The 18,861-nt window shown below is 37.9% G+C and overlaps 1 protein-coding gene across 1 annotated transcript in view; it reads right to left on the bottom strand.

The window, feature by feature from the left end:
- Positions 1-18,861, bottom strand: part of LOC122800019 (15-hydroxyprostaglandin dehydrogenase [NAD(+)]-like) — a 344,456-nt gene that overhangs the window by 200,317 nt on the left and 125,278 nt on the right. The window contains exon 2 of the mRNA XM_044069482.1: positions 2,651-2,849. Coding sequence (XP_043925417.1) covers positions 2,651-2,743 — 93 coding nt within the window. The 5' untranslated portion in view covers positions 2,744-2,849. The remainder of the gene's footprint in view (positions 1-2,650; positions 2,850-18,861) is intronic.

Here is an 18,861-nt window from a genome sequence, read left to right as displayed (position 1 = left end):
AATATTACTTCTGTAAACTTAGAACGTTGCTAGAATGACAGATTTTGCATTATTATATATATTCTAAAGGCTAGAAAGTGTAAATCTCAAATGTCTGTCATTATCAAAGCTGGTGTTAGGCACCAGTGAAACCCACAACTGCAGGGGCCCCCCATCCCTCACTGCAAGTCAGGGACCCCAGGGATGTGATGCAGCCACCGTATTCAGCAGGTGGGTTTCACCAGGTCAGTGCCAGGGTTCATATCCTGGTTTGCTTTTAATTTTTTTTTTTTTGTACTTCCTCCTGACCTCCTGATGTTGTGAAAAGATGCAATCCATCAGGTCTGCTAAGGACCAGATTGCTTGGAGCCTGGAGAGCTTTTTTTAGAAAGGACCCTGATTGGTCCAAATGAGCTTACGGCACTTCTGCATCTGCATGCAACAAGCATTTTGCTAGTTTTGCTGAGCAGAGATCTGTTTTCTGAGATTGAGTGTAATGGGCACAATGCACCGGAGAAGACTAGAGTGGAGTTCATGGACTGGACCAGACAAGTGAACGAGCTGAGGGTAGCCTTTCAATAAGCTTTTTTAACTGTCCTTTTAGGGGCAAAGCAATTATCTAAAAGGGTCACAAACTGGCCTTTTCAGGATCTTGGGTCTGGGGAATGGGTAAGTCTGTTTGCCATCAGGGTGAACAGCCAGCCGAGGCTTTTATTTATTTATTTTTTTTTGGGGGTGGCATACCTTTCAACTGTCCAGATTTTTGTCCAATATTTTTAGTCTGTTCCTCACAAACTTTCTGGCTTCTGGCAAAGCATTGAGGACGGAAGTCACTGAAAAATGACATACATTTGACTGTATTTGTGTACCTCTGTGGGACTGGCTACCTTGATGTGGTACAGAGGCTTGTCGTAATGTAACAATATTGCTACTAAATGCCAGTCACTGTGTTTACCTCTGTGGGACTGGCTACCTTGTTGTGATACAGAGGCTTGTCGTAATGTTATATTACTGTAAAATGCCAGCTATAATGTACATATACCACTTGAGTGGCTACCTTACTGTGGTATTGAGGTTTGTAATGTAACAAGTGCCAGTTGGTGTGTGTACTTGATGCAATACTATTGGCACTACAAGTCTTTGTAATGGTCTATTGTGTACTAACAGTTTATACAGTGATCGTTAAAGGGGTGCTGGGAGGACCTTGACAGGGAAGGGGGCATGGCAGTAACATGATTACACCTTACATCCTCCTGGGTGGGGGCCCTAACTTTAAACTTGCTGGGGCCCCCAGAATGCTAACACCACCCCTGGTCATTATTTAGTATTATATAGTGAATTCAATCCTCAATGATTTCCCAGAAAATCAGAAATTTTATTGGGAACAGACAAAAAACAAGAAGCAAAAATCTGGACATTCTGTCAAAATCTGGACAGTTGAGAGGTATGGCCTGGAGCTGCAGCTTCATCAGTACCTTTGTTAATCTGGCCCTGATTGTACATCTAGTACAATGTTAAAGCATGCTTGTGCAGCATTTTAACTTATTTCTGCAATGACAGCAATCTTGATTGAAAATGAGGCCGAAAGTACACAGCTTCACTTCTTGTTTACTGCTTGGGTCAGAGGAATACAGCAGTGCCTCATGGTGTAAGGAACAGTGTAAGCACCCATCACAGTCAGAGCTCCCCAAAAAAGGCTGAAGGCAAAATAGGGTGACAATACACTTTCAAGGAGTGGGACAGAAGTTCACATTGTGATGTCCGTGTCATGCTTCAGAGTAGAAAACAGGACAAAATTCAGATTCTGCATACCAAGTTAGCCTTTGTTTGTTAGTGAACCTTGTGCCACAGACCCAGGAATAACTGACATATATGTAGCCTACTGACCAAAACCCATTACAGATGTATACAAGCCCACAATGTCAAAAAATGATCTCTGTTCTTGGGACAGAAGATGTCTGAGTTATCAGAAACAGCTGTTGTAAAATGGTGGTGGTATGCAGAGATAGACCAGTAAACTGCAAGGTGATGTGTGAACAACTTAAATAAATGCATCTCTAACATAAAAAAACATTATATAAGTATTATCTTAGTAATCTGCTGCATTTTATCACCAAATTTAAGACCCGTTACTACAGTATAACAGGGGCCATATATAGGAATAAATGTACATATAGCATACAAAGCAAGGCTGATAATGCACTGAATTTTATTCTACAGATCTCCTAGAGTCGAGTATTAAAATAAAACTTTATTCTGTAGTATCTAACCTCAGCAACAGTCAAATACCTCCAGTATTTGTTCATAGGTTGTATCATTATACTTTGTTTTTTGCTTAGAGAGATTTATAAAAGACGTTAGCCAGCCAGTGTTGTAACAGTATGTGCATTGTACTGCATAATTGTTAAACAGCCACTCTGTTACTACAAAAAAAATTAATAAATAAATACTGCCAGTGTTATTAACAGGAAGACTATGGCTGTGCATGCTATAACTGGAATTTCATTCAAAAGGCAAGACCAGACGTGAGCCAGCATTCTCCCTTTATGGACATCTAATCACAAGCTAACTAGAAAGGAAAACACAAGGCAGACAAGAGCAGAACAATGTAAGGTATTTCTGGCACTCATACCAGTGTTTCCAGATCACATCACATACTTTGGCTGCTTACCTTAGCTCCATTGTTTAACAAAATCTCAGAAAAAGCTTTCCCCAGGCCCTGGGCTGCCCCAGTTATAAGGGCCACTTTTCCAGCCAACGCCATTATCAGTGTTTCTGTTTCCTTTTACCTTGCTGTCTACACTCACTGGCCAAAGGTCAAGTGCGTCACGTCAGTCTTGCTGGAAGGCAGTCTCAGTAGCAGATGTTTTCTGCAGAATGAAGTAAAACAGAAAATTAGCCTATTTTCTGCATGTTGACAGAGCTTCAACAAAAGCAGATTTCTGCATCTTCCAACATTTTTGCATATTTGCCCTCAGTTATTGTCTATTAGTTTCAAGTAGCCTAAAGAAACACTAATGAATTCAAACTCTTATCACTAGAAATCTGGACAAAGCCAAAAATAAGGGGGGGGGGGGGCAAAGCCCCAAAAAAGTGATGTATTTTAAATATTCCACTTGCAACCTTAGAGAATTGCTAGAATAAAAGGTTTTGTTTTATCGACCATTTTGTGAAGGTTATAAAGACTGAAACTCAAATGTCTGTCATTTAGTGAATTTAGACCTCAGTGATTTGCCAGAATACTACAAATTTTGTTAAGAACAAACCAGAAGTATGAGACAAAAATCTGGACATTCTGCGTAAATCTGGACAGTTGATATGTATGCTGATGATCATTTATATACCTTTTTATTTTTTCTATTAATAGGATAAATCCATTCTATGCCTAATGTTTTAAATGCGAGTAAGGACTGTATGTGTACACTTCGTGTCATCTTTCTGAGTGAACAGACAGCAAAAGCATTGTGGTAGGACTGTTCTTGAATTCTGAAAAGTTACTCAAGGTGTACACATAATGTGCACCTCATGTTAAGCTTTATGGATCCCCCCCAGTTGTTTTTCTCAAGGCTCTGAGACCACAGCTTTTTGTATAAAGAACAAGACAGGTCTTTTATTCCTGCTTTAGTGATAACTCTCTCTCAAAATGCACTGACCTCATACTGAGAATAACAGACTAAGGGGGAAGTGGAGGTGGTGGGACTTATATATTTGCTCTCTTGCTGCACAGGCATAAGTGTTTCATGAATCTGAGTACTCAGGCTGTCAGTTTGATGGAATTTTACTGGGCAATTGTATTTTCAGATATGGAGTCTGAACAAATGGTAGGGGATCTACTCACCTGAATATGCCATGAACAAGGGAACAGATGGTATTCATGTATGCATGTATTTATGTATGTATGTATTTATTTAATTTAGTCATTCATTCATTCATTTGTTGGCTGGGACAATATGCTTGTCTGAAGACCTTTTCAACCACCACCTGGGCCAGTGGCAAATAATTATAATTACTATATTCACATGAATTCTTATGGAATGGTATTGGATCCAGATGCCAAAATGTACCATGAAGAAGGAAACAGATTATTTGTATCTGTGTATGTATGTATGTATGTATGTATTTACTTACCGGGACAATATGCTGGTCTGAGGACCTTTTTCAGCCACTACCTGGGCTAGTGGCAAATAATTACATTCATTGCATTCACGTGAAGTCTCAAGGAATGGTAGTGGATCCACATGCCTACATGTTCCATGGACAAGGGAACAGATTATATGTATGTATGTATGTATGTATGAATGTACGTATGCATGCTTACATTTATTTAGTTAGTTATTTACACATTTGTTGATGGAACAAAAAGATGGTCTCAGGATGTTTTTACCTCCACCTGGGTCAGTGGCAAATAATTAAAATTGTTAGATTCACATGGAATCTCAAAGAATAATAGTGGATCTATGCAACTAAATATACCAAGGGCAATGGGAAATGTTATAGATACACATGAGTGTATGTATGTTAGTATGTATGCACAAATGCATTTATTTATTTACAGATTTGTTGACTGGGACAATGTCATGGTCTGAGGACCTTTTAAGACTCCACCTGGGTGAATGACAAGTAATTACAATCATTATATTCCAATTACAGCCAATACATTAAATTACATTAAGTTACAATGTTTAAACAATTAAAGAAAAAATACTAAAACTCTTTCATTTAAGCTCAGAAAAAACTATTTATAGGAACACTATAATGATGAGTAACTACTAGAAAAAGAAAAATTCAAATGTTTTTAAAACAGTGACAAAATACTGTAATGGAAAATTTATTTATTTATTTACATTTGTTGACCGGGAGTGTCCGACTGGATGTAGGTCCATTTCATCTGTAAAAGCCTTTAACTTGCACGAGAAAAAGTGCTGAGCAAGTGATATAAAGCAGGGTTAATAAAGAGATAGAGTTAAGAAGAGAGGTAAGTATATTTAGTTGTAAACAGAGGAGTTACTAGGCCATTTAAAGCCCAGGGCAAGACTCATTTGGTGCCCATTCCATGGCACATTAAACATTCTGCCAGATGAAATAATTAAATTAGAAAAGAGTTTAATATTTGGTCTACCTTCAGATTGATGTACTGGCCCCAAAACAATGCAGCAATTTCCTCTTAATTTAATTAATCACCAAAAATACTCCCTAACTGCTCAGGCCACAGAGCAAACACTACTTACAAAAGCAGTTTGAATGCAGCCATCTATCTAAAGGACGTCACATAAACATTTCTCCAAGTGCATAGTAGCTTTCTTTACCTGCTCCCTCCCATATACCGGATACGCCTGATCAACTCACTCATCCTAAACTGGGTTTCAGCATGCCACACCATTACTGGTCTAAATTCACTGACTACATATAGTCTAGTCACCTCTTTCTTTCATTTTACAGGTTTCTATTAACTTCCCTAACCTAGCAACTACTTCAGCACTTCAACTTCTCCTATTTTAACTTTATTTCCCTTTTCTATTCCAATTATGTAACATATTAGAACTTGTTAGAACTGCCATGGATATAGTTTATTAGATGGCCTATGTTTACTCAAATTTTAACCGCTACCATTGTCATGGAAAATGCTATTGTGCAACAAGAGAGTTGCTAAATGTCTATATCTGCAGCCATGGTCTCCATTCCATGTGTATAAAAAATCTCACATTCAGCTGGTTCTTTATTTTTTTCACTGCCTTTTCTCACATTAAAATAAAACATATAAAAAGTATAAAAGGAACACACCTTATCCAGCTATTAGCTTATAGCATTACTTTGCCAGTTTAGAATTTGGCACAGTCCATATCTATTTGAAGGTACATTCCAAATGCCAGCAGCATAAAAAGTTTTACTACAACAGCTTGCCTACTCTGTTACATACCAAAGTAGCAATGTATGGCATATGTGTTCAATGGGGGCAGACATTTGGAGATGTGCATTGGTGATATTATTCATAGGTCCATAGGAGATTACTAGGCTATTGGTCCTAGGGCCTTTATAAGCCTAGCAATTTTATACCCTTGATCCCTTATTGACCAAGTTGTATGTGTATATTTACAGTGCGTGTCTATGATCAGCACCGACTGCCCTTACCCAAGAAGGACATAGGTGGCACCCCCGGGGTAAATTTATGGTCTCTCATCCAATTGTCTAAGTTACTCTCAAATAGGGTCATTGAGGAGCTCTGTTTTACGTGAACTGGGAGGTAAGATAAAAACACCCTTGATGAATTAAGAATTCATATCTATCCCCTCCATAAAACAGCCAATCAGTAGAAATAATCAAGTAATAATAGATAAAAACAACCTTGACAGATTAAGAACTCATGTCTATCCTCCTGTAAAACAGGCAACAAAGTGGTATCTGCCCTATACAGCAACAACAATAAGCAGTATTTGGCAGCAATAGCAGGAGGATACCCCACACAGTGCTGCCTCTATGCAATTCCTTACAAATCAGTTACCACTTCTCAATAGAATCAGGGGCAAATCCATAAATATAAATATCATTCAGGACACTAATAAATATTAAAATTGTGTTAAAGTCAAGTGAAATACAGAGAATATGCATAATATGTGTGTTGAAGAAAAAATAAAGTGTATTATAATTGTAATTATTGTAAGGTAATAATTTTAATTGTAATCAAAAGCAAAACATTTTTATGTTTATATTAATTTTCCACATTTGACACACCACCAGTCCTCATGTGACCAGCACACAACAACTGATATCTAGACAACATCCAGTTCCATGTTCAAAGATGTGAGTGTTGAGATGTTTTGTGTGCAGAAGTGCAACAACCAAGACCTTCTTTTCTTTCTTTTTTTTTTCAATATAATCTTTATTTTTTTTTTTTATCCGAGTGTTGTTTCTTTTTCTTGCTCAATGCTGTTGAAGAAGCAGCCCCCACCAAAAGTTAAAATTAGCCTTGAGAAGCTCTGGCCCTTTGCACATGGAGATGGCACCCAGTCTGAGATGGCAGGTCAGGTCATTCTCAGTCTGCACAATGCTGGCTCAATCACAGTCCAGGTCTCATCACCACCCCAGGAATCACCACTCATCACAGTTGATGTTTTTGTTTTGTCCATCACATTATCCTCAAACTCCCAAAGGGTCCAAAACTGAGCATGGTGTCAGTGTTCATTTGAAGACTCATGTTGTTGAACACTACTGTGAAAAGAAACTGCACTTGAAAAAAGAAACCAAACTGAGTGGAGAACCAGGTTTATTTTCTGTCGGTGTTGCTTTGAAAGAGTTGTTTATCAAGAGATTTGATAAAGATGATCTGAAAGGATGGATAATGAACAGAGAGGTGTGCAATGGACATTAGCAAGAGAATCTAAGCATGGGAGTCATAGGGCTGTGGAGATCCTACGCATTTGCAAGCATGGCTTCCTACATTTTTAAAAACCCTGATCTGCATCAGCTATATCATCTCTTACATGCATCAAATCAAAAGCTAGTTTCAGTTCATTTTATTTACCATCTATTTATTTATTTTTTCAAGGAGGGCTCCCTGAGGGAAAAGATTAGGCTGAATGAGGATTAGAGAAAGAATAAAGGACAAGGGGATAGAATTAGTTTTGACAATGATTACTCACAGCTTTGGTAATTATGATTGAAAATATTCTTTTGTAAATCTGTGCCTGAAGGAAATGTTTGTAATTCAACTTTGTACCTTATTTTGATGTATTGAGTTTCTGCTTCTTTTCACCCATACCACAGGAGCACAGTTATAGTCTGTACCCAAGAATAAGAGTAGGTATTATTCCTTGTTTCCAGGTCCTCTCTGCCTATTCTCTTTCGTTCCCAAGCATGATGCTATGGCTTTGGATTCCTCCTCTTAATAATGCTAAGTTTAATGTATTGGTTCCTATCATGCTATCTTAGACATATTTAACATAGATGTACTTCCTATCTGAATGGGGGGGGGCCTAAGTATGAGGATAATATAAGGTCTAGGAGGATAAAGAAATAGTGGGTGGGAATAATTATTGAAAGGATATTTATTATTATTAACATATTATTTATATTTACTATTTATTTATTGTATTATTATTAATATTTTATATTTTACAAATGTGTGTATTATTGTGGTGTTTATGTATTGATGATGGGAATTGGATTATTGATAGTTTATTTGTTGTGTTATTTTCTTCAGAGTTAAGCTTTTTGGTTCCACAACTAGGTGTCTCCCAAGTCATCCCATTGATCTGATTTTGTATGTATTTACTGGCAGACTCTCAAATTCTGGATTGTCAGACAGAGTCCTGTCTGGGGCTTCTGGAGCCCTTTGGCCTTGTGGTCATGCTTATTTACTGCATATAGTTTCTTTCTGCATCATGCTTGTTCTTGTTTTATTCATGTTTCTAGAATCTTCTCAAATTATTGCTTCCCTAATGGTCACCTAGGTGAACTTGCTGTTCTCTTTAGACATTGTTCAATGGGCAGACAGCAGCCATCTTCCTTACCGTGGGGAAGACTATGCCATTTTGTTGTAAGTCCAGTTGTCTTATCGAAGTTACTTCGCATAAATGTTAATGGGATAAACTCCCCCATGAAAAAGTCTAGACTTTAGACATGGATAACAGCATATATGCCAGATCTTTTGTTAATACAAGAAACCCACCTTTCAAGGCAGGAACATTTAAGGTTAGGATCTTGGAGATATAACTTGCTGGCAGTGTCTGTGCATCCTTCTGTTAAAAGGAAGGGGGTAGTATCACTATTGGTATGTCTTTAATATATATATATATATATATATATATATATATATATATATATATATATATATATATATACATCCTACTTTAAACTCTAGTGGAGTTAGGAAATTGGCACATGCTATCCAGGGTCAAGTCATACTAGCAGGTGACTTAAATTGTGCTTTAGTCAGCAAGGTACAACTGCATCTGAACCTTGGCAAGTGTTTCCTGGGGCTAAAGTTTTCAGATACTGGCTAACAGAGATGTCATTGGTAGATCTACTTATTTCAGACAGCCCAACACAATGTCAGTATGCCCACTACTCCTTCAGGCACAAAACTTTTGCAGAACAGACAGAATGTGTGTTGATGAAGATTTGCTGACCAAGTACTCTAACTTTGAAATTGTACCCAGTCTTTATTCTGATCATGAAGCCCTGCTGTTATTTTTGACAGGCATGAACCCCGTCCACCTAAGCATTGGTGTCTTTTCCCATACTATGTCAAGAGGAAAGATTTCGCTGCTTGTATTTAGGACATCGCACATGAGTTCTTGGAAGCCCATGATGTAGGAACTTAGGAGCCTCGTATTTTTTTTTTTTTTTTTTTTTTGCTAATGGGAAGTGGGAAGTGTATAAGGGCTTGCTCCATACCAAACTTTGGGCCTGGGCTAATGGTTTGTAAAAATCTTGGAATGAGGAACTGCACTCTATCCAAACCCAATATAGGGAAATATCAAGAACAGTTGCTAAGTTCAAACAGCCTGCAGATAAGGAGTCTGTCATACAGCTTAAATTGGAAATACAGAACCTGCTGGACTGAAGACATAATTGGCTCTGGAGGGTCTAAGACTTCATTTCTATGAGGTCTCCCCAAACTTAGCATATAGATTAGCTAGGCACAATGGAAGTAAAGCTAGCCATGCTATCCCTAGACCTAAGAGTGGCTCTCAGTAAACTGTCACTCATACATCTAAAAATCAAACTCTAATTCTGTTCAGATCTTCCTATCAAAATATCTTTACAGATGAGGTGCACAGATCTGACCTATCTTCTGTGCTAATAGTCAGCTCTGAGACATCCCTACTTAACCCAAATTAACAGATAGAATACTAGCCTGTTCTACACTGAAGCCAGAGACCTCAGCTGCTATTAAAAACCTTAAGTGAAATAAGGCTCCAGGCACTGACAGGCTGCCTTTTGAAGTATATAAGAACCTTCCACCTTGAACTTTAGGTTGACTATGACAGGTGTGTGTAGCTGCTTCAGAATGTGTATAGATTCCATCCTCTTGGAAGCACTCATTAATCCTGCCCATAGTAAAACCAAGCAAGGATCCAACTGTCCTGTCTAGCTATTTGCTGATATCGTTGTTGAATGCAGATGTCAAAATATATGTGGTGATTTGCAGTGCATGTGTTATATATATGCTTTCTGCCCTGATACATCCCAATCAGGATGGCTTTGTGTAGGACAGAGCATCATAGCATAAAACACTGGGAGCAGCCCTATGGTTGGAGAATGGTTGGAGAATAGCTCTTTTATCGCTGGATGCTGAAAAAGGGTTCAACATGGTTCAGAGGCACTATTTGTTCTCTATCCTTCTCGAGTTTGCTTTCCTTCCCAACTTCATCCAGGCTATTAGGTCTTCATATCTGGTTCTGTGGCTATGGTTAGAATTGGCCCTTTTCTTTCTGAGCCCTTATTTCTTGAAAGGGGAGTAAGACAAGGCTGCCAATTACCCCCTGTACTATTTGTCTTCCCCTTCGAAACATTGGAAATCATAGGATGCCCTGGCTAATTTAACTTCTGATAATTCCTTCATATGCCTGTCAGGTGAGAATATACTATTTGCTGATGACCTGTTGCACTTCTTACACTCTTCCACCGATTTGCTCGATTTTGCAAGATTGACAGTCCATCTCGGGATATAAGATCAACCTGTCTAAGACAATACTTTTGGGATTCAGTTTTCCCGTTGCTAGCCTGATATTCTTCAGTTTAATTTTGATGCTAATCTCCAGGTTTTTAAATACCTAGGGATATTCTGAGGGATCATTCTTGCTTCAACAAGAGCTTTTAATCTTCAAGCTATTCAGTATCTCTTTGATGAAATGCTCATTGTGTGGCGCAAGTGGTCCATATCTTTTGAGGTGAAACTCCTTTTGCTCAAAATGCTTTTATATCTCAAGGTTCTTTACATTATGCAGGGTCTTCCTGCATACATTTTCATGACACAGTTATTAAATGGGATACTAGGTTACTGAAGTTTTGTGGGCTCCTAATGTGAAGCGGGACTTACTCCATTATGCTTTGCAAAGCTTAGGGGGAATTTGTCTGCATAACTTGCAGCTGGTCTATCAAGCAGAAATGTTAAAATCCTTTGTTGAATTATATCATTTTGCCTTCTCTTCTACCTAGTCTAAGTTTCTTTGTAATAGTTTGTCTTGCCTACCTGTTATCACTTTTTTCTGGTTCTCATAGTCCCTCTGGGTGGGATAAATATTGTCTGCTGTATAATATTCCCTGAGGAATCCAAAGGATGTGTGTCATTATAACCCCCTGTTGATATTTAAATACAGTTTATTTGGTGATGCTCTCCCCCTTTACAAAGGATGACAACTTTCTAAAGGTCGTATAGTTACTACTCCATTTTTTTGGCAAACCCATACTTCCTTCCTCTTCAGTCATGCTTTCTCCTACAGTTATGATGTATAAAGGGCATATTTTTTTCCATATCAGCTGTTTACCGTTGTGGGCATGAAAGTGGCCTCTGCCTTTCTTCAGAACTATGCCTTACCAGAGATTCAGGTATTTTCCATTTTTCAACTGACTTCTCTAAATAACAACATTAGCAAGAAGGATCTATTGTGTAATCTATTTAAAACTCCATTTTTGCAATAAATCATTGTCAAAAGGAAAGAATCTCTTCAGCCTAAATGTGTTGTATTTGCCCTTTATAGGATTTTTCTTAATATGGTCTAGGCTTTTCAAGATGCACATCTCCAGCACCTTGGTCAACCCCTTACAGACTCTCATGCTCTTTCTATCCTGCAAAGATCATTAAAGCTACTCTATTCACCAAAGTAGAAAATATATGCTTGCAAGTGCTTACACCAACTGTTTATTACCCTTATCATATCTACCTTAATGCTTCAGCTAATACACCTTGCTGGAGGTGTGGCTACACTGATTCCACTGTTGATTGGGAACATGTTATTTGGAGTTGTACAAAGTTAACCCAGTTTTGGTCATCAAAGCCACCCACCGATCAGTCTGTCAAATTTTTCTTTTATTGTTGCAATCTGTATATTTGATCTGGTGGTCTTTGCCTTTACCCAACATGAAGATATTATTGTTCTCTTTCAGATACTTGTCTTACTTGCAAAATAAAAATAACTAGGCGTTGGTTGGATACTTTCCCACCTGGACTGGATGAATTTTGGCTCATACTTAAAGATGTGTGTAGAACTGAATATTACCCAGCATTATGCAAAGGAACAATATCCAAGTTTTTACACATTTGGTCCCTTGGTTTTAAACCTCAATGAGTTTAGCCTGCAAATTCCATCCTGAAATGTTTACATGTATGTATTTTCTTTAATTTTTTGGCCTATGCTAGTTTTTGATATTGTATAACCTTGGTGGTTATTCAGTGCTGACTATTATTTTCAATCTCTATCTTAAATGTAGCCTATGGCAAAATAGCCCTTTTCTGCTTCTTTTGTGACTTGGCTATCCTATTCATCTGTAATTGCAAAACTATCTTAAGCTTCATTTTGCCTTTACCCATGTATAAACCATTGTCTCTTGTTATGGGTATACCTCGTTCATGTTTCTATATCACCTTGTAGCAGCATTCCAAAAAACAAGCCAAACTAAAAACCTATGAACTAAAAACACATCAATGTAAAGGGAAGGCTCCGGACACAAGGTTTGTGTCCAGAGCCTTGCCATGACATTGCTGTATTTTTAGTTGAGTTTTTTAAAATTCTATTTAGCTATGTAATTTCGGTTAGCAAACTATATTGGGCAAGTGTTTCCTGCAAGTGAATGATGAACTAGTTAAAGAATAATTTGTTTGTTGTTCTATAATTTGTTATAGAATAGTTTTTGAATGGCAGAAATTCACTATTTCATGTAACTGCTTTTTTATGTAAACAAATCCACAAATAATAATCAGAAGGGGACAATTCAGGGACATTTAAAATATTAGTACTGTGTTAACTTGAGTCATTGACAGAATAAGGTAATGTAAATAAATATACATTTTTCTGAAGTAAAGAAGTCAATATTATAATTCCTAATTTCTTTCTAATCATTATCATTATATATTAAATACAAGTCAAAACCTGTTTCTCCAAAAAGGTAATTGTATAAAAAAACATTTAAGCTAAAATTCATTTATGCATTTGATTTGCATTACATTTTAATTCAACACGTACCAATCCAAGTCCATCATGCCTCACAATTATCCAGATTTTCACAGACTGTGCAGATTTTTGCCTTATATTTTTGGTTTGTTCCTATTAAAATTTGTAGTTTTCTGGCAATGCACTGGTGATTGAAGTCACTAAATAATGACAGATGTTTGAGTTTCAGATTTCCTATCCTTCAGAAAATGTATACTAACACAAAACCTAGTGACTTTCTAAGTTTATAAGAGCAATATTTAAAATCTGTACCTGTTTTGGAGCCTTTGTCCTGCCATTATTTATTTATTCTTTTTTTAGTTTTGTCCAACATTCATCCATTAACATGTTGAGACTACTAGGTTTGTTATCCACCTCCACACACAAGAATTGAAATCCATATTCAAGTCTGGAACACTTTAATTAAAAATACATATTTTTTATTCTGTCACTCTGAGACACACAGTCAGACATTATGTAAATTGTGCCACTCACTCACATCACACTTAGTCCTTTCATGTCATTTTCTTCCAGTTCTAGCCCTAAGCCCAGGGTCCAATTACAAAAAAGCAGGCTTACTGGTCATCCAGTATTCAACTCACTCTCCAGTTATGCAGTCAATTTCAATTTCAGCTTCTAACTCAGGACTGAGCACAATGCCAGCTACCAATAATTAAACAAAAATAAATGCTTCAAGATTCAGAAATTAGATTTTTAAATTAAATAACTGCTAAGCTAGTGTGCCCACAGTGAGTGAATTAACCAAAACAAATAACAAATAGTTTCTTTGCTGTGGGCTCAATGATAAAGCCCTATAACTGCCCTTTCTATACTGCCCCCTCCACCTGCCTAGCCAATCAGAAGTCTTTGTAGTGGTGTTGGAGGCTCATCCCAAGGATGAGCAGATGCATAAGCAAGATGATGTGGGGTGGGGGCAGGAGGGAGCCCGGAGTCTCAGACATCCATATGAGACGTTTTTTGTGGGTTTTCCTGCTTCCCTTAAGAGAAAAAAAAGATATTTATTAAAAAATATATTTTTTATTTATTTATTACAGATTGTGCATGCTCTAAGACAGCTCCTGGGGTGAGTGCCCCTTTTACCCCACCATTCTATACTACTATTTGCAAATACAATGTGAAAGGTTAGATCGTTAGGATGAATTAAGAATTAAAACAAATATCAAAGTGAGTAATGTTTGTTTATTTATGCTTCTCATCAAGATCTTCAAGTCATAAACCATATAAACATCCATACTGCTAATCCATGTTGTCATACCACTGCACATTGTACAGGCATTCTACAAGGAAGTGCATGCTCAATAACGCGGGTGAGTAGATTTCAGGGACAGTTGCAGTACCAAATGTAACTGCCTACTTGCAGCCCAGGCAAAATAAGCTTAATGGAAATTAGCCAACTAAAAGTGAAATTAAACCATATACTACAAATATGTGTCTCACGCCAAGTTAGCAACACAACAGAAGTAGTGATACCATAGTTCCAACATCTTTCTAGAGCCAAGCATAAGTAAAGAAGACACCTGATTTGTAGATGCTAAACATACCCAAATATATTCTTTCTGGTTGCAGAAATATTAGTAGCAGGTTGATTGGAATTAATGACATTCAGATCATAGAGCATGAGGGGCTGGAAGGCAATTCTGCAAGAAAATCAGATATAAACTAGAACATTTTGTTTCTGGCACTATAGCACATTATGATCTCACATGAATGTATATAGCATGCAAAATTGCCATAATTATTATATATGATTAACACACATTTTTCTTGGTTGCAAATGTCTGATTTGCAAATAGAAAATTCAGTGAATATTGAAAGTTTTGGAAAAAAATAATTTCATACTTTTTATTCAAGAAAGGTGATTGATAGAAGAATGAAAACTATATAAAATGTACCCAACTAAAGTCAAATCTTAATAAGATAAAAATAAAGTACATCCAGAGTAGGGAACAGCAGGTAAATAGTCATATTAATGTGTAGATTTCAAAAAAGCATCTATTGTGGTGCCCTTACATAAAGGCAGTACATCTACTGACCCTGGCAATTACAGGCTTCTTAGTCTCACTAGTATTTTTTGCAAGACTATAGAACGTATTATAGCTGAACTAATAAACAATGATACAGGTGATTTTATATCTCTGGATGCACACCAATTCATCTTTGTAGAAGACAGATAATCTGCTCAGCCTGATTGAGCTCTACGAAAGGGTTACTGAAGCCATGGATGAGGATGTATACTCCAAACTGCTTATCTGGAACTGGCTGAGACTTTTGACACTATCCACCCTGCTAGGATTCTTAACAAACTCACCCAGCTCAACATTAATTCATACATAGTTTGCTGGATGTAGTTGTCTGACAGAATCAATAGTATTAATATCAGGGTATCTAGACAGAAAAATATCACTAGTGGTGTCCCACAGGGCTCTGTCCTGGACCCCTTTCTTTTTGGATATATGTGCCTAACATGAAAGTAGATGTCAAGGTACTACAGCTAACCAAGACTGCTGATTGCAAACTAGGGGTGGTTTTCAAGTCTCATTTTGATACATATATTCGCCAGCAAGGGCTGAAACAAGCATATGCTTAGTGCATTAACCACAGATTTACTCACCTTACCACAGCATAGTTTCCCTTGGTACATCTGTTATCACTACTGCTTACCACAAAGATAACATACTACGGCCATCAGGGCCTTGGGTGCATATGTTGATAGCAGACTCTTCTTTGAAAACCACATCTCCGTGGTAGTTAGAACATCCATCTATCTTACACAGCTTATCCTTCATGGTATCTCCTCTAGGTCCAAAGAAGTTATAGTCCCACTTTATTCATCTCTAGTTAGACCCAGCTTTGAATGCAGTACACCCTTCACATGTACCTTTTTAAGTACCTAAACCTTGGTTATTCTAATAGACAAAAAACCTTGCCTCTCTACTTAGTGCCAGAATGACCCAGCACTCTTTGAACTCAGATATCTAAATAAAAATGAGCGGCAAATCAAACATCCATTCTAGAGATCTGAACCTATACCACATCAACCACACCAGATTGACAAGAAACGTGGAAAAAGCATAAATATAGTTGCAAGTATAGAAAACTTCTGGATGAACCTCATGTTGATCAGGAACGAACACAGGAATAGTTAAGGAGAGGCGAATTCAAACCAAGAGATGAAAGATTAATATTGGCAGCCCAAGATAGTGGGCTGCGTACACATTGGTTTATAAAGTCCATTGAACATGTGGGAGTAATAGACAAATGTAGGTTTTGTAAAACCGAATTGAAAACAGTTGCACACCTCATTGCTGATTGCGACATACTAATGGCAGAAGGACTGTATACTGAAAGGCGTAATAATGTGCCGAAACTGTTGGACTGGGGATTGTGCAAACATTATGGTATTGAAGTGGCCAAAAAACACTGGAAACATGAGCCACAAAGCATCACAGAAAATGAAGAAGTCTACATCACATGGGATCATCCATTACCAACAGTTCAGAAGATAGATGCTAGAAAACCAGATATAGTGGTCCAAGAAAAGAAGACAAGAGTAGCATTGAACTCTGAAATTGCTACACCCAGTGACTACAGTGTCTTGCTTACAGAGACAGACACAAAGTCATAAAATATCAGGATCTGCAGGCAGAAACGAGAGCAATGCAGAAGAAAGATACCCAGACAGTTCCAATAGTAGTACAGAGCAATATAGAACAATAATGTATGTAATAAGAATGTGTTTAATTCTCTAGCTGTGACTGTTTGTAACTTTTAAGGACCTCAGCCACGTGTCTACCAGCAGCCCACGGTTGTCTTTAGCTCCCCCCTTTCTCCCTTTGCCCCCTTAGTCCCTGACCATTGTTATTCTCCGGCTTTTCCATACTGTTCTTCTAAATTAGTGGCCACTAGGTGGCAGTGTTAACCCTTCTGTTCTTTTAGTCTTACTTTATGTAAGTCTAGTATCTTCTAATCACCCTCATCAGCCCCCTGGTTCCCTATGCCCTGCCCTGATAGAGTTACGTTTTACTTTTTACTGTAAGCAAATAATATCCTTCCCTAGTTAATTGACCCCAGAAATTACAAAGTAACTCTCTTAACCTGCAGTACTTTATCGTTACTTATTGTCTTCTACACTGACTGATAGTTTTTTTTCCTACCTTCTCTTCCATCTCCTTAGCTCTTCCCACTCTGCTCCCCTACCCTGCCCCCAATTACCACCCGTCCCCCACTACTTCTACATTTATACTCAACAAACCACACCCACCTTTCCCATACTAATTAACTTACCTAATTTTACCAATCAACTCCTCAATTAATCTTAGCTTACCAACCCTCACCTTCACTCCACCCACTATATTTACACTCTTCACTTAAAGGTCTCTAAATACCTTTTCTAACTTATACTTACACCCTAATCATAACTTACTTAACACCATGTCTTTCAAACTACTGACATTTATAATTTTAACTCTTTCATTAATTTCCCTGTCCTATATCTGCTACCTCACCAGACCTATTTACACCAACCACTCTCCCTCATTTCACTCAACCATCTCATTTCCTGTACAACACACACACACTCTACCACCTGCATATCCCCTAACCTCTACTCTCTCAATAATATTCTACTCTTCTACTCTTCTCCTATAAACTGTTACCATACCACCAAACTTCTTCTCAAATTCTTACCAGCCCCATCATTACAAACACCATCTCAAGCAACTCCATAACCTACAAACCACTTACCAAACAACTTAAACACCTCTTCACCTACATTCCCCAATTTATTTCTATCCTTCCCTCTGATGACATACACCCAAACCCTGGCCCCTCCTCACCTCTCAGCTCTCCTTCCCCATCTCCTCCTAAGTCAACTTGCAGATCCCTCTACTTCACAGCACGAAATGCCCAAAGCATTTGTAACAAAATCCCAAACCTCCATGCCTGGCATCTCCATAACAAACCTAACATTCGTTCCATCACTGAGACCTGGCTTAAACCACATATAACAGATTCAGAACTTATACCATCCAACTATTGCATACTTAGACATGATAGAACACACAAAAAAGGGGGAAGTGTCAGTCTCCTCTACTCCTCATAACCACTCAAAAACGGTCTTGAAAAATAGCCGAGCTGGATCCTATGGAATGAGCAGCCAAACCACAAAGCTATTCAGCACAATTTATTAATGGTAAAATAACAGCATAGAAGCTTGAAACACAACCAACTTAGCGCTTTCTCCCTACATATAAGGGCATCATCAGAACTCTGATGATGCCCCTCATCTCTCTCAGTCACCGCATACTCCAAACCTATCCCCAGATTTGGCAAAGCTGAATTACTACTAGCCCTCCTTCAAATTAACAAACAAAAATCCATCTGCATAGCCATCCTTTATATCCCTCCCAGAGACAATATTACATTCCTCAAAGACATTCTCTCCTGGGTCTCATCTAATATAACAAACAAAACTATAATCCTTACAGATGTTAATATTAATTGGGACACTATCCAATCTCCAATGAACTCCTTAAATATAAACCTATATAACTTCACCCAACTTATTAACTCACCCACCAGGCTGTCCAAAGACTCCACTACTGGTAGCATCCTGGACTGGATTCTTGTTTCTCATCCTCAGTACATCTCTAATAGTGGCACCCTTTCTGATCCATTAGGTGATCACATGCCCACTTTTGCCCTTCGCCTT

This window comes from Protopterus annectens, chromosome 4.part0 (assembly GCF_019279795.1).
Source record: "Protopterus annectens isolate FY-2018-M chromosome 4.part0, PAN1.0, whole genome shotgun sequence".
In the NCBI taxonomy this organism is placed as follows: domain Eukaryota; kingdom Metazoa; phylum Chordata; order Ceratodontiformes; family Protopteridae; genus Protopterus; species Protopterus annectens.
Note: the sequence above shows the minus strand (reverse complement) of the source record. Positions and strands in the feature narration are given on the sequence as shown.